The 14074-nt window shown below is 40.1% G+C and overlaps 1 protein-coding gene across 3 annotated transcripts in view; it reads left to right on the forward strand.

The window, feature by feature from the left end:
- Positions 1 to 1593: 1593 nt before the first annotated feature.
- The window catches only part of LOC311060798 (GTPase IMAP family member 8-like), a 51129-nt gene continuing 38648 nt past the window's right edge, over positions 1594 to 14074 (forward strand). Inside the window, exons 1-6 of one of the 3 annotated variants that reach the window (XM_084079128.1) lie at positions 1594 to 2251; positions 3852 to 4538; positions 5729 to 5847; positions 7514 to 8044; positions 8795 to 8873; positions 10265 to 10371. In XM_084079128.1, coding sequence (XP_083935254.1) covers positions 1687 to 2251; positions 3852 to 4538; positions 5729 to 5847; positions 7514 to 8044; positions 8795 to 8873; positions 10265 to 10371 — 2088 coding nt within the window. In that variant the 5' untranslated portion in view covers positions 1594 to 1686. The remainder of the gene's footprint in view (positions 2252 to 3851; positions 4539 to 5728; positions 5848 to 7513; positions 8045 to 8794; positions 8874 to 10264; positions 10372 to 14074) is intronic. The other 2 variants (XM_084079127.1, XM_084079126.1) reach the window with 2 other exon arrangements.

The raw sequence follows: 14074 nt of genomic DNA on the forward strand, positions 1-14074 counted from the left end.
CATGCTTTCTTTACAATTAGTGTTATTTATTGGTGACTCTATTAATGTAGAGTATTGTGTTACTATATTGTTACCTCAGCTGCCCATCATTGTTTAAATAAAGGTAATGATGATACTGTAGGTGGTTTACATTAATATCATGTTCATTTAGGGTGTTTCCAGTTGGCTACAATGTTTTCCAAATGGTGGAACCAACAGCAGAGTGGGATTCAGACCAGCAGCTCATCAGCAGGTAAAACATTATGATAGAATTATGAAGCATGTGATTCGATGTGATTGATGTGTGCGTGCGTGCGGAGGGGGGGTAGCTTAGAGTTCCCCTAGGGGTTACCAAAGATCACAGGGCGGCGTGAAAATGTTTTAGAAAATGTTTAGAACATTTTTAGAAAATGTTTTCCAAAATGTTTTCCAAAATGTTTTACATGAATGTTACTCTTCCAGTTGAGTGCCAATCCATTTTAAAATATCCAATCAGAGCTCTAGTAGCACCAGGGTTTCCACATTGGACACAGGTCAGGTACACACTAAACGTTGTTATCCAGAGCAGAGCAGACTACTACAGACTATAAGAGGAATGGTGTCAGGAGATCAGTCTGTTAAGGTGTGTAAAAGTTGCTGTTACAACTCTCTCCACACACATCAACAGTAGGCTACTAGTATGATGTTAAACATATGGCTTGACGTTCACTTTTCAACAACAAACACATGAACATGTGACACAATACACACATGCTTCAATCATTAGAGAAATCAGCAGGGGGCTTACAGGACATACTGTAGGCACAAGGTCAGTGGTGGAAAGTAACTAAGTACTTTTATTCAAGTACTGTACTTAAGTAAAGGTTTGAGGTATTTCTACTTTTCTGGAGTATTTCCAATTTTTGATTTTCGATTTACTTCTACTCCACTACATCTCAGAGGCAAACATTGTACTTTTACTCCACTACAATTATTTGAAAACTTTAGTTACTAGTTACTTTGTAGATTTTCATTATTATTACAAAACATACATTAACCACTTCAACCCTATATACATTTCAGCCATTTGAAAATAGCAGATCTACAAGCTCACAACGCGTCTCGATGAGACACATTTTAAGCTTGTAGATCTGCTATTTTCAAAAGATTTGTATACATTTGAAAACTTCATGGGACATTCTGCATAATGAGTACTTTCAACTTTAAGTACATTTTGATGCCAATACCTTCGTACTTTTACTCAAGTAAATGTTGAATTGAATTAGTATTTCTATGTTGCATCATTGAAGGCCTTTGCAGACAGGGTGCGTTTTTCCACACCGAAAAAACGGACAATATCATTTTTTAAATGAACACATGGTTCTGTATGACCTCATGCTCACCGTGTGTGTGTGTGTGTGTGTGTGTGTGTGTGTGTGTGTGTGTGTGTGTGTGTGTGTGTGTGTGTGTGTGTGTGTGTGTGTGTGTGTGTGTGTGTGTGTGTGTGTGTGTGTGTGTGTGTGTGTGTGTGTGTGTGTGTGTGTGTGTGTGTGTGTGTGTGTTGCAATAATAATAGTATTATTTGACTCTTTCCATCCAGGGAAGAACATCAACCTTGTTCTGATCGGGGGAGGACATGGAGGTTTACCCAGTGGAAAGAGTTCAGTCGGAAACATCATCCTGGGCAGAGATGTTTTTAAAGCAAACAGAATAACATCTCAGAGTGTCATGAGACAAGAGGAAGTGTCAGGCAGACAGGTCACTGTGGTAGACACTCCAGGATGGAGGTCTGGTATTCCCCTAGACCTGACCCCTAAACTGACTCAGTTAGAAATCCAACAGAGTGTGAATCTGTGTCCTCTAGGACCCCATGCCTTTGTCCTAGTGATCAGATTGGACAGCACATATGTAGGAACAGGGATGTCAGCAGAGGAGCATGTGAGATTTCTCCTCAGTGACAGAGTGTGGAAACACACTATTATAGTGTTCACTGTAGCTGATAGAAACAACATGAGACCTGATCTCATTAGAGCTGACCCTGAGTTAAGATCTCTCACTGAGAAATGTGAAGGTCGCTTCCATGTTCTTAACATTAGTGACAGAGGAGATAGAAGTCAGGTCACAGAGCTGCTGGAGAAGATAGATCAGATGGTGACTAGTAATGGTTGTCACTATGAGACAGAAGAACACGTCTCAGAGGAACTGAAGGAGAAGGAGAGAACCATCAGAAGAAGAGCAGAACAAAGGAGGACAGACGCTCAGAAACAAACAACTGGACCTACAAAACACATTGGTATGTTTTGTTTACTTTGTTTAAATGCTAATTAACACATTTTGTAACCTATATTGCATTTTTCTGATGTGAGGAGATTGTATTGACAAAGAAACAAATTGTGTTCTGTTTTAATTTTATTTGCTGGTGAAATGTTATTGTTTAAGCCAGTGGTTCTCAACCAGTGGTCCGGGGACCACCAGTGGTCCAGTGGGGGGGTTACCAGGGGGGTCCCCAGCAAAATTAGTTAACATAGCATCACAATAATTTTAACCACTTAGCTTTGGCTATTCAAAAATAGCAGATCTACAAGCTCATAGCGCGGCACCGAGTGCCGCGCTATGAGCTTGTAGATCTGCTATTTTTGAAAAATCTTGAAAATGTGTGCATGTCTTTGAATAAGTACATTTTTAAAGCAAACATTTTTAACTCAAATCTTTGCCTCTGGGGGTCCCTGGCACAAAAAAAATTCAGATGGGGGTCCGCGGCCAAGTGTATATCAAAGGGTTTGTGCCGCGCTGCGAGCTTTTACATCTGCTATTTTTCAACATTTTTGAAAAATCTTGAACGTGTTTGACACATTCTTTAACACAAATCTTCTCTCCTGGGGGTCCCTGGCACAAAAAAAGTCAGATGGGGGTCCACAGCCAAATACATATCATTAGGGGTCCTTGACATGAAAAAGTTTGAGAACTGCTGGTTTAGAAGGCATTTGTAGAATCGGCCTCAGGTCTTAATGAGTTAAACATGCTAACCCGGGTGTCTCTATAAAAAAAAGATTGTTATCGCCAAAATAGTGAAAATAGCTGATCTATAAGCTATAGATCTGCTATTTTCGCTATTTGTCTTATGATGATGAAGTATATAGGGCTTAACCACATGAAGCCTAGCATCCCTATTCTGGGGAAATAGCTGATCTACAAGTTCACAACGTGTCGGTTGTAGATCTGTTATTTTGTGCTAATATATTTAGTATAGAGTGAAAACAGGAGGAGGCCTAGTACAGTCCCCTGGGGGACTCCACTCAACTAAGTATAGTGTTGAAGTGGTTTAGTGGTTGAGGAACAAAGATACAATGTTTTAAACATATTGTTGCTGTATGTCCAAAAGCCTTCCTTTTTTATTATTATTTTAAAAACATTTAAATAGAGTGAAAATAGCAGATCTACAACCTCACAACACGGTGCAACGCGACACGGTGCGAGCTTGTAGATCAGCTATTTCCTCAGAATAGGGATGCTAGGTTTTATGTGTTGAAGCCCTTTCATCATATGCCAAATGATGCGACTAGTCGCAATGCGACGTGTCGTGAGCTTGTATAGATCTGCTATTTTCACTTTTATGGGGAACACCAGGGTTCGCATGTTTAAACAATAACATTTCACCTATGAATACAATTGCAGATCTGCTATTTTCACTACTTTTGTGCGACACTCTTGTATGGTGAAGTAGGGCGTTAATTTACAGCAACAATATATTTTGTTATATAGCAAAAACAGCAGATTTACAAGCTCACGTTGAGAAGCATTATGAGCTTGTTGATCGGCTATTTTCGCTATTTAAAACAAACCTTGACAATGTTGTTAAACAAAGTGAAAGTAAACATTGTTTTCTCTGACAGGACTGACTGACCTCAGGATTGTGTTGTTGGGAGAGAGGTTCTCTGGGAAGAGTTCAACTGGAAACACCATTCTGACAGGAAGTGGTTTTAAAGCTAAAGGTCAGAGGTCAGTGCAGTGTGAGGTGAGACAGGGTGAAGTAGCAGGGAGACAGGTGACAGTGGTGGACTCACCAGGCTGGTGGTACAACAGTCCACTACAGGACACCTCAGAGATGGACAAACTGGAGATCCAGAACAGTGTGTCTCTCTGTCATCCTGGACCACATGCTGCTCTTCTGACGGTTCCTCTTAATAGAGCATTCACCAAAGCCCAGAGAGTAGCAGCAGAGGAACACATGACACTTCTGTCACAGAGTCTCTGGAGTCACTCTATGGTACTGTTCACCCATGGAGACCGTCTGGGAGACAGAAGCATTGAGGAGCACATTGAGGCTGAAGGAGAAGACCTCCGCTGGCTTGTTGACAAATGTGGGAACAGATATCATGTCTTCAACAATGAGGAGACAGATGACACTCAGGTCACACAGCTGCTGCAGAAGATAGATGAGATGATGTCAGGAAACAGAGGTGGACACTGTGAAGCTGATGGAGATGTTTGTGAGAAGATGTCAGAGAGGAAGAGGAACATAGAGGAACATGTCCAGACACTGACCAGGAAACTGACCTCTCTGAAAGTTAGCTCTGAAGGTGATCTGTCTGTCTGTCTGTCTGTCTGTCTGTCTGTCTGTCTGTCTGTCTGTCTGCCTGTCTGTCTGTCTGTCTGACTGTCTGTCTGTCTTTTTGAAAGTTAAATTAAAAAGTACAGTAAAGTTATTTTAGTTATTTTAAAAAGTACAGTAAAGTTATTTTAGTTATTTTAAAAAGTACAGTAAAGTTATTTTAGTTATTTTAAAAAGTACAGTAAAGTGCAAAAAGGGGCAATAAATATAAAACTAAAATTCAAACTTAATAGATTAGAGTAGATTAGTAGAGTAGAGGAACTGAGAGAAGAAGCATCATAACTGAACACCAGTAAAGCAGCTGCTATTATTATTTATGTAAACGTTTTGTCAATTATATAGATTTACAGTTTGTATTCTCAATGTTAATTAATTCATGTTATTAATAATTCATATAACTCAATCTCTGAATCCAATCCTAAATATTTACATCAGTGTTAAGCAGCACAACGTGTCTCATCACAACGCATTGTGAGCTTGTAGATCAGCTATTTTTGAACAAGGTAACTATAACTAAAGCTGTAAAATAATTGTAGAGTAAAAGTACAATATTTGCCTCTGAGATGTAGTGGAGTAGAAGTATGAAATATCAAAAATGGAAATACTCAGGTAAAGTAAAAGTAACTCTAAAGTGTACTTACTCTGAGTACAGCACTTGAGTAAATGTACTTAGTTACTTTACACCAGTGGTTCTCAAAGTAGGGTCCGGGTCCTTGAGGTTTTCAGGGGGTCCCATTGCCAAATGTTCCAGATTTTATACGTTGGTTAGTCAAAGATAGCAGATATACAAGCTTGCAGTGCATCACTTCCTGCTGCAAACTTGTATATCTGCTATTTGTTAACGGTTTTTAAAAGATTTGAATAATTTAGCATTTTTTTAACACAAATATTCTCTTCTGGGGGTCCCTGGCACAAAACATTCTCAGATGGGGGTCTGTGGGCAAATGTATACATGTGGGGATCCTTGGAACCAAAGAGTTTGAGAACCAATGCTTTACACTGTCTGTCTGTCTGTGTGTGTGTGTGTGTGTGTGTGTGTGTGTGTGTGTGTGTGTGTGTGTGTGTGTGTGTGTGTGTGTGTGTGTGTGTGTGTGTGTGTGTGTGTGTGTGTGTGTGTGTGTGTGTGTGTGTGTGTGTGTGTGTGTGTGTGTGTGTCAGGAGAACATCAGAGTCTATCAGATGTTAGATTGATGGTGGTTGGTGGAGAGCAGTATGAGAGGAACAGAGCTGGAAATCTCATTCTGCAGCGCAGTGTGTTTACAGAAACTCCATTCAAGGTGAGTAATATGATATGAATGTTATAATGAAAGAAGTAAACAGTGAAGAGATCAAATATAAATGTTTTCTGATGTTAATGTGAAAGTATCTGCTGTCATGAATGTTTAACCACTTCCACCCTGGTGTCTTAACCCTTTAAGACTAGGAAAGCATCATCTATGTTACTTTAGATTTCTTTGGCCATTCAAAAATCTACAAGCTCGTAGCGCGGCACTCGGTGCCACGAGCTTGTAGATCAGCTTTTTGAAATTTTAGCAAATCTTTAAATATATATATACAGTATATACATATATTTTTTAAAGCGAACATTTGTAACTAAAAACTGTTAGGATTTAGAAGACATTTGTAGAATCCCCCAGAAAGATTTGAGTTACAAATGTTCGCTTTAAAAATATATATTGTCAAAGATTTTCACAAATCTTCACGATTACATTTTTTTTTATAGCAGATCTACAAGCACTCGGTGCCGCGCTATGAGCTTGTATATAAAAATGATACAGGTGCGTTCCCGGTCTTAATGGGTTAATATTTTGTCATACCCCCCCCCCCCCCCCCCCATCTATTCTTGCATTTTTTGAAAATAGCTCATCTACAAGCTCACAACCTGTCTCTTAGCAACGTGTTTTGAGCTTGTAGATCTGCTAAAGCTATAGCCCAAGTAAAAAATAGGGCTTCAGGCCAAGAAAAGTTTTGGCATAATAATATAATCACAGTACCAAACATAAAAGTACTCTTTATGCAGAATGGTCCATTTCACAATCATATTATTGGATTGTCATTAGTAATATATTCATGTATTCATCACTTTAATGTTATAATTAGTATATATTAATGTATTCATAACTTTAATATTATGTATTAATGTATTCATCACTTTAATATTATGTATTAATGTATTCATCACTTTAATATTATGTATTAATGTATTCATCACTTTAATGTTATCATTAGTAATGTATTAATGTATTCATCATTTTAAGGTTACAGCTGGTAGGTGGGGCTGATATTAATTTCTTGTGCTGCTGGATAGATTAACCTATAAAATGATATCATAATTGATCAGTTAATGTATGTTTGTTATTAATCACCTAAACTTCAAAGTAACTAGTGATTAATACAGTCAAATAATTGTAGTGGAGTAAGAAGTGCAATATTTGCCCTGAGATGTATTAGAGTAGAATAAAAAGTATTGAAAAACGACTACATTCCTACAGTTTCTACTACATTTTTACAGTAGCTATTTGCTGATAGTGATTATTAACCATACACCAGTCGCTTAACGAGGCAATAGTAGGCCCCGACGCGAGGTGGTCACAGCGGGCCCTCACGAACGGACTGCGCCCGGACTGCGAAATTTTGCGGTTATTAGTGGTTTCTGATACTTTTTCCGCGGGTTTGTGATGGATTTCGGGTACATAAACAACGGTTTTGTAACAACTACTTAGGCCCCTGCCATACACCATATAGTTACGTTAATGTATTCCACATAGATCAATACTGTTTATTCCCCTAGTGTTCCTGTGGCACTGTTAGACAAAGTGAAGGAGAATAATACATTCAGTGAATTCATCTCTGAAAAAGATGAGAGGGAAGTCTTCATTGAGGACATAATAGAATGAAGGTTTTGCATTTTATGACTAACATACAGTAAACCTCATATTCCAGGAGTTTAAAACCCAGACTAAACTGACAGAATGTGTCAGACAACAGAAGAAGAAGAAAGGAAGAAATGTGAGTGTGGTGATCTGTCCAGACTGGTCGACTACACCTCCATCACAGAAGACCAAAGACGTCCTTCTACACGGTGTGACTCTGTGTTCTCCTGGACCCCACGCTGTCCTGGTGACTGTTGATGTCAGGTCCAGTTTCTCTGAAGCTGACAGGAGATCAGTGGAGAAACACATGGAGCTGCTGGGGGACAGAGTCTGGAGACACACTCTGGTTCTGTTCATGTGGGCATACTGGCTGGGAGGGAGACGTGTTGAGGAGTACATAGAGTCTGAAGGAGAACCTCTGAGGTGGATCCTGGAAAAATGTGCCTACAAGTACCATGTTCTACATGGTATGAAGTGTGACATTTCAGAAGTAACAAAGCTGATGGAGAAAACAGAAGACATGGTGATGAGGAACAGAGGACACTTTGAACCTTCAGTGTCAGGAGAAGACAGCTCTGTCAGAGACACAGGACACTTCAAGGTGGGACATGAGACAAGACACATGACACTGTTTGAAAGACTGAAAAGAAAGAAAACATTTACTGCTGAAGAATGATAAATGATAATGTATTAATCCCTGTGGGGGAATTCAGATGTTGTAGCAGCAGCAGCAATACGTGTAAAATACAAGATAGGTACAGATAAGAGTAGAGAAATCGGAAAAGATAAAATACAAAATGATATAAATTGATTCAGAATGGAACAGACAAGAAGAAGAATGAAAGAAGAGAGAGGAGATGAGAGGAAGTTGTAGTTTGTACTAGTGACACAGACACTCAATACTAATGACCTGTCTGAGGGTTTGTCTAACACTTATCTATCTCTGATATTCAGTAGAACTTTCTAAGGAAGTTATTATGCTCACATAATGACATTTATTCATTAGGTCAAGCTTCATAGGGAAGCTGTTCATTAAGAATTGACAGTCCTTTGGGACAAAAGCTACACCTTTGATAGACAAAGAGACTGGCTTTACACACTGTTCTTTTTTCCAATAACATTTATAATAACGGACAACTCGTACAATCAATGTATATTTCCAACACATCTGGTTCAGGACAGCCTACTGATCATTCCCTCTAAATGTATTTATTGTTGATTTTATCATGAACAAAGCTTCCATAATCCAGACCTATAATGCTTATTGATTTTACAGATGATAGCTAATAAGTAATAATAACATTTATGGTGTGATTGTAAAATGTTAATGTCTTCTTTGTTCTACATACAGAGTGATGTGTCCAGTGTAACAGCATCACTAGCAAGCCTCCCTGCTGGATTCAGTAATGAAGGTGTAATGCAGGTTGCAGGTTAGTTTCCTGTTTCTAATATCATTCACACTATTATTACAGCCTTTATTTTAACATACTGACTGTACTGGAGGAATAGAGTTTAACATTTAAATGAAAACAGTGTTACTTAAAGGACGACTTCACCCATTTCAACCTATCTTCATACAATTGCTCCTCACTAATGCTCATTATAATAAGTTACCATTTGTGTCTACTCACTCTGTGTCTCAGAGGAGGGCTGTGGACAATTCAGAAACCCGCCTACCAGTGACATCATCGATGGGGAATCCAAGCTAATAGAAACTGCAGGCTTTCTATTGCTGGAAAGTTAGCATGCTATAATGGAAGATATTGTACATGCGTTAATAAACGCATTTAAAATAATAACCTGCCTAACGATGATGTCACTGGTAGGCGGGTTTCTGAACTGTCCACAGCCCCTCCTCTGAGACCTGAGTTTTTACTCTAGATTGTCTCATTATCTTATCATTATGTTAAAGCAGCCCCCTCCCTCCCTCTTTCTCTGTAGAGATGACTGTAAGCAGCCCCCTCCCTCCCTCTTTCTCTGTAGAGATGACTGTAAGCAGCCCCCTCCCTCCCTCTTTCTCTGTAGAGATGACTGTAAGCAGCCCCCTCCCTCCCTCTTTCTCTGTAGAGATGACTGTAAGCAGCCCCTCCCTCCCTCTTTCTCTGTAGAGATGACTGTAAGCAGCCCCCTCCCTCCCTCTTTCTCTGTAGAGATGACTGTAAGCAGCCCCCTCCCTCCCTCTTTCTCTGTAGAGATGACTGTAAGCAGCCCCCTCCCTCCCTCTTTCTCTGTAGAGATGACTGTAAGCAGCCCCCTCCCTCCCTCTTTCTCTGTAGAGATGACTGTAAGCAGCCCCTCCCTCCCTCTTTCTCTGTAGAGATGACTGTAAGCAGCCCCCTCCCTCCCTCTTTCTCTGTAGAGATGACTGTAAGCAGCCCCCTCCCTCCCTCTTTCTCTGTAGAGATGACTGTAAGCAGCCCCCTCCCTCCCTCTTTCTCTGTAGAGATGACTGTAAGCAGCCCCCTCCCTCCCTCTTTCTCTGTAGAGATGACTGTAAGCAGCCCCCTCCCTCCCTCTTTCTCTGTAGAGATGACTGTAAGCAGCCCCCTCCCTCCCTCTTTCTCTGTAGAGATGACTGTAAGCAGCCCCCTCCCTCCCTCTTTCTCTGTAGAGATGACTGTAAGCAGCCCCCTCCCTCCCTCTTTCTCTGTAGAGATGACTGTAAGCAGCCCCCTCCCTCCCTCTTTCTCTGTAGAGATGACTGTAAGCAGCCCCCTCCCTCCCTCTTTCTCTGTAGAGATGACTGTAAGCAGCCCCCTCCCTCCCTCTTTCTCTGTAGAGATGACTGTAAGCAGCCCCCTCCCTCCCTCTTTCTCTGTAGAGATGACTGTAAGCAGAGACCAGGATGTGAAGATGAAGGGAACTGGAGGTCAGGGCAAGGTCCACGCCAAGGTGATCGGGCCATCAGGAAAACCAGTGACTCACAAGGTATGTCACATGATCTGACAGTACTTTACTTTATTATATAAGGTATGTCACATGATCTGACAGTACTTTACTTTATTATATAAGGTATGTCACATGATCTGACAGTACTTTACTTTATTATATAAGGTATGTCACATGATCTGACAGTACTTTACTCTATTAGAAGTTACAGTATGTGGATAATTGTTGATGTCTGATAGGTTGTTTATTTAGATTGTATGTGTCTAAACCAGGGGTTTGCATACCTTTCAGCACAAGACCCAAAAGATACATTTAATGTCTCTCCGGGACATACATTATGAATGATCCAATTAAAACCTATTTTAAAAACATATGAAAAAGCCGTTCTACAAGCTCACAACGTGTGTGTGTGTGTGTGTGTGTGTGTGTGTGTGTGTGTGTGTGTGTGTGTGTGTGTGTGTGTGTGTGTGTGTGTGTGTGTGTGTGTGTGTGTGTGTGTGTGTGTGTGTGTGTGTGTGTGTGTGTGTGTGTGTGTGTGTGTGTGTGTGTGTGTGTGAGAGAAACATTAAAATAAACTCATATTTATGACCCATAAAAATTATTCTGTGACCCAAAAAAAGGGCCATTGGGGAAAATATTGGTCCTGACCAATGGGAAACACTGGTCTAAAATGTAGCTGAGTAACTGACTGTATGGTCCACATGTAAATGCATTGATTGATTGAATGATTACTTTATTAACAGTTACAGATGTGTACAAAAGGATGATAAAAGGATAACCCAAAAAGTCTATGGCTTATTTCTATCTGTCCTGTGTATTCAATTCATCGATGCATGCCTGCAGTAATTTGATCAAACAACAAGTGGCGCTATTGGCTCCCACTGTCTCTAGCTGAGCTAGACACATATGTTTCACAAGGATCTGCAATTTAGTTTAGGCTTTGGAGAGAGACTTGGGTTGAGGATGTTTTTCATCATAAAATGAATGTTGAATATAGAGAGTAGACTAAACTTACTGAACCACACTTTATCACCCAGTCTTTACCCTGGGTCAGCCCTAGGGCTGATACCTGCTGTAACTAAAATGTGTCCTCATATTCTGGTGAGCTCTATAAAATAATATATGATCTACTTAATCTATAGTTTACTGAGCAAGAGTATGACTTTACACACTCTTTATTTCAAAAATGTTAAATGGACTGCATTTCTATAGCGCTTTTCTCCCAAAAAAAACACATCTGTTCAGGACAGCCTGATCATTCCCTCAGAATGTCTTTATGATTAATTCAATTATTAATGGATGTACAAAAAAGCATCTATAATGCAGCAATAATGTCTATTCAGTATATAAATGTATAGTTAAGTAACTTATTGTGGAGTTTTAATGTATTTTTTCCTACACACAGAGTGATGTGTCCAGTACAACAGCATTAAACCCAAGCCTTTCTGGTGGATTCAGTGATGATGAAACAGTGGCTGAAGGTGTAATGCAGGTTGCAGGTTAGTGTCCTGTTTCTAATGTCATTCAAACTATTATTCAACATTTATTTAACATACTTAAAGTACTGGAGGAATAGCGTTTAACATTTAAATGAAAATACTGTTGCCTAAGTTATCAACTGAAGAGTGAAAAAAACACATTGACTTTGTCAGATTTTCAGATTCTTCATGATGTAATGTAAAGTGAATCAGTTCATTGAATAGTGTGTCTAGTGTTTGATGCATAGTGTGGTTTAGAAGCTGCTTGTTTTCTTCACATCAAGAACATGAAAGTCATTTCTGTTACAGTATCAACTGATTCTTGTTTTCTCTCAGGTGCATCAGCTGTGAAAGAACCTCGGATTAGACAGGCAACAGGTGAGATGATATCTTTACTTATCTCTGACCTTTATTTTGACCCTGAAGTCAAACCAACAATACAGAATAATCAAATGGATAATGAGATAATGAATGTTTGATGTCTTCTTTTTCCAAGTTCTGTGCACCTCTAGTTTTCCTTTGACAGACAGGAAAGCTGAATTTGTGGAGAAGAACAGGCTTGCTCTAATTCAACGCGTCAGAGAGGTCCTGTGTCTAGCAGATGACCTTCTTGAGAAACGCGTTTTCACAAAGGGGACGTACGACTGCATCAGGGAAGCAAAGACCAGTCAAGAACAAATGAGAATAATGTTTGACACTGTGCATCCTAAAGGAAGAAGAGCCATGTCAGCATTCTACGATGCTCTGCAACAGTATGAATCCTTTCTGGTTGAAGATCTGGGTAAGAACCAACAACTATAAATCCCTCTTTCAGTCCAGTTTGTTGGAATTGTGTGTGACATGCTTTTACTTTGTGTTTGTATTCAAATTCCAGAAGAAAATCAGGGAAGATAATCATGCTGTATTATCTCCCAATGGGAGCTAAAAACCTGGTTGACCTCTCACCTCCTGGACAGATCCATACAACCTCACTGACCTCTAACCTCCTGGACAGATCCATACAACCTGATGGCTTCTCTCTGCAATGACTAGAACAGTTGTCTGAAACAACCAGCAAGGTAACATGTGGGGCAGTACGTTTCCTGATGAACTGAACTCATGATGCACTGATGTGGAAGTAAACTCCCAGTCCGTCTCACTGGTGGTGGAACACATTCAACTGCGTCCATAGCTGAATGGTTAGTGAGCCCGCCTAGGACTCCAGAGGTCCCAGGTACGATTCCAGCTCTCAACAATGTGTCAAAGTGTCCCTGAGCAAGACCCTTAACCCCTAACTACTCCCACCTCCGCGTTCCTCTGTGGGTCAGCACTCAGCTGGGTGAAGCTGACAAACTGATGTTTCCCCTCGGGATGCGATAGGGTATAAAAAAGAAAAGAAAAAAAGAAAGACAACAACAGGATAAACTACAACATCGTCACAACAGCAGGGATTCCAGGTTCACGTGGCAGTGACTACAAGTGATAACTGACTACAAACCCAAAGCAGGTGGTTTTATGAACATCATCACAGCTTCACTGCCAGATGACTGAACAGGTTCTATCTCTGCTCTGAGTGTGATTCAGAACCAGCAGAACATGATGCACAGAACCTTGTAGAACAGGTTCTATCTCTGCTCTGAGTGTGATTAAGAACCAGCAGAACATGATGCACAGAACCTTGTAGAACAGTTTCTATCTCTGCTCTGAGTGTGATTCAGAACCAGCAGAACATGATGCACAGAACTTTGTAGAGCTGTCACTGAACAAGCTAACACATCAAGAGACACAGACTGATGTGTTTAAATGTGTCAAAGCCCACAGACGGTTTCTCATCTTCTGTTATTAAGATCTGCTTTAGTAAACTGTCAAGTGTTTTTAAACACATTTTAACCTGTCATTGTCACTCTGTGTGGGTCCAAGTGCTTTAAGACAGTGGTTCTCAAACTTTTTCACGTCAAGGACCCCCAAAATGATATGTATTTGACCGCGGACCCCCATCTCAAATATTTTGTTCCAGGGACCCCCAGAAGCAAAGATTTGAGCAACAGATGTTCGCTTAAAAAATGTATATATATTTCAAAGGTTTGCACAAATGTTCACGATTTTTCAAAAATAGCAGATCTACAAGCTTGTAGATCTGCTATTTTTGAATAGCCAAAGTAATAATTATTGTGATGCTATATTAACACATTTTGCTGGGTACCCCCTGGAATCCCCTCAAGTACCCCTGGGGGTCCCCGGACCCCAGTTTGAGAACCAAAGCTTTAAGAAAACATATTGTGGCT

The sequence above is a fragment of the Gymnoscopelus microlampas genome (genome assembly GCF_963454915.1).
Source record: "Gymnoscopelus microlampas genome assembly, chromosome: 14".
Taxonomy (NCBI): domain Eukaryota; kingdom Metazoa; phylum Chordata; class Actinopteri; order Myctophiformes; family Myctophidae; genus Gymnoscopelus; species Gymnoscopelus microlampas.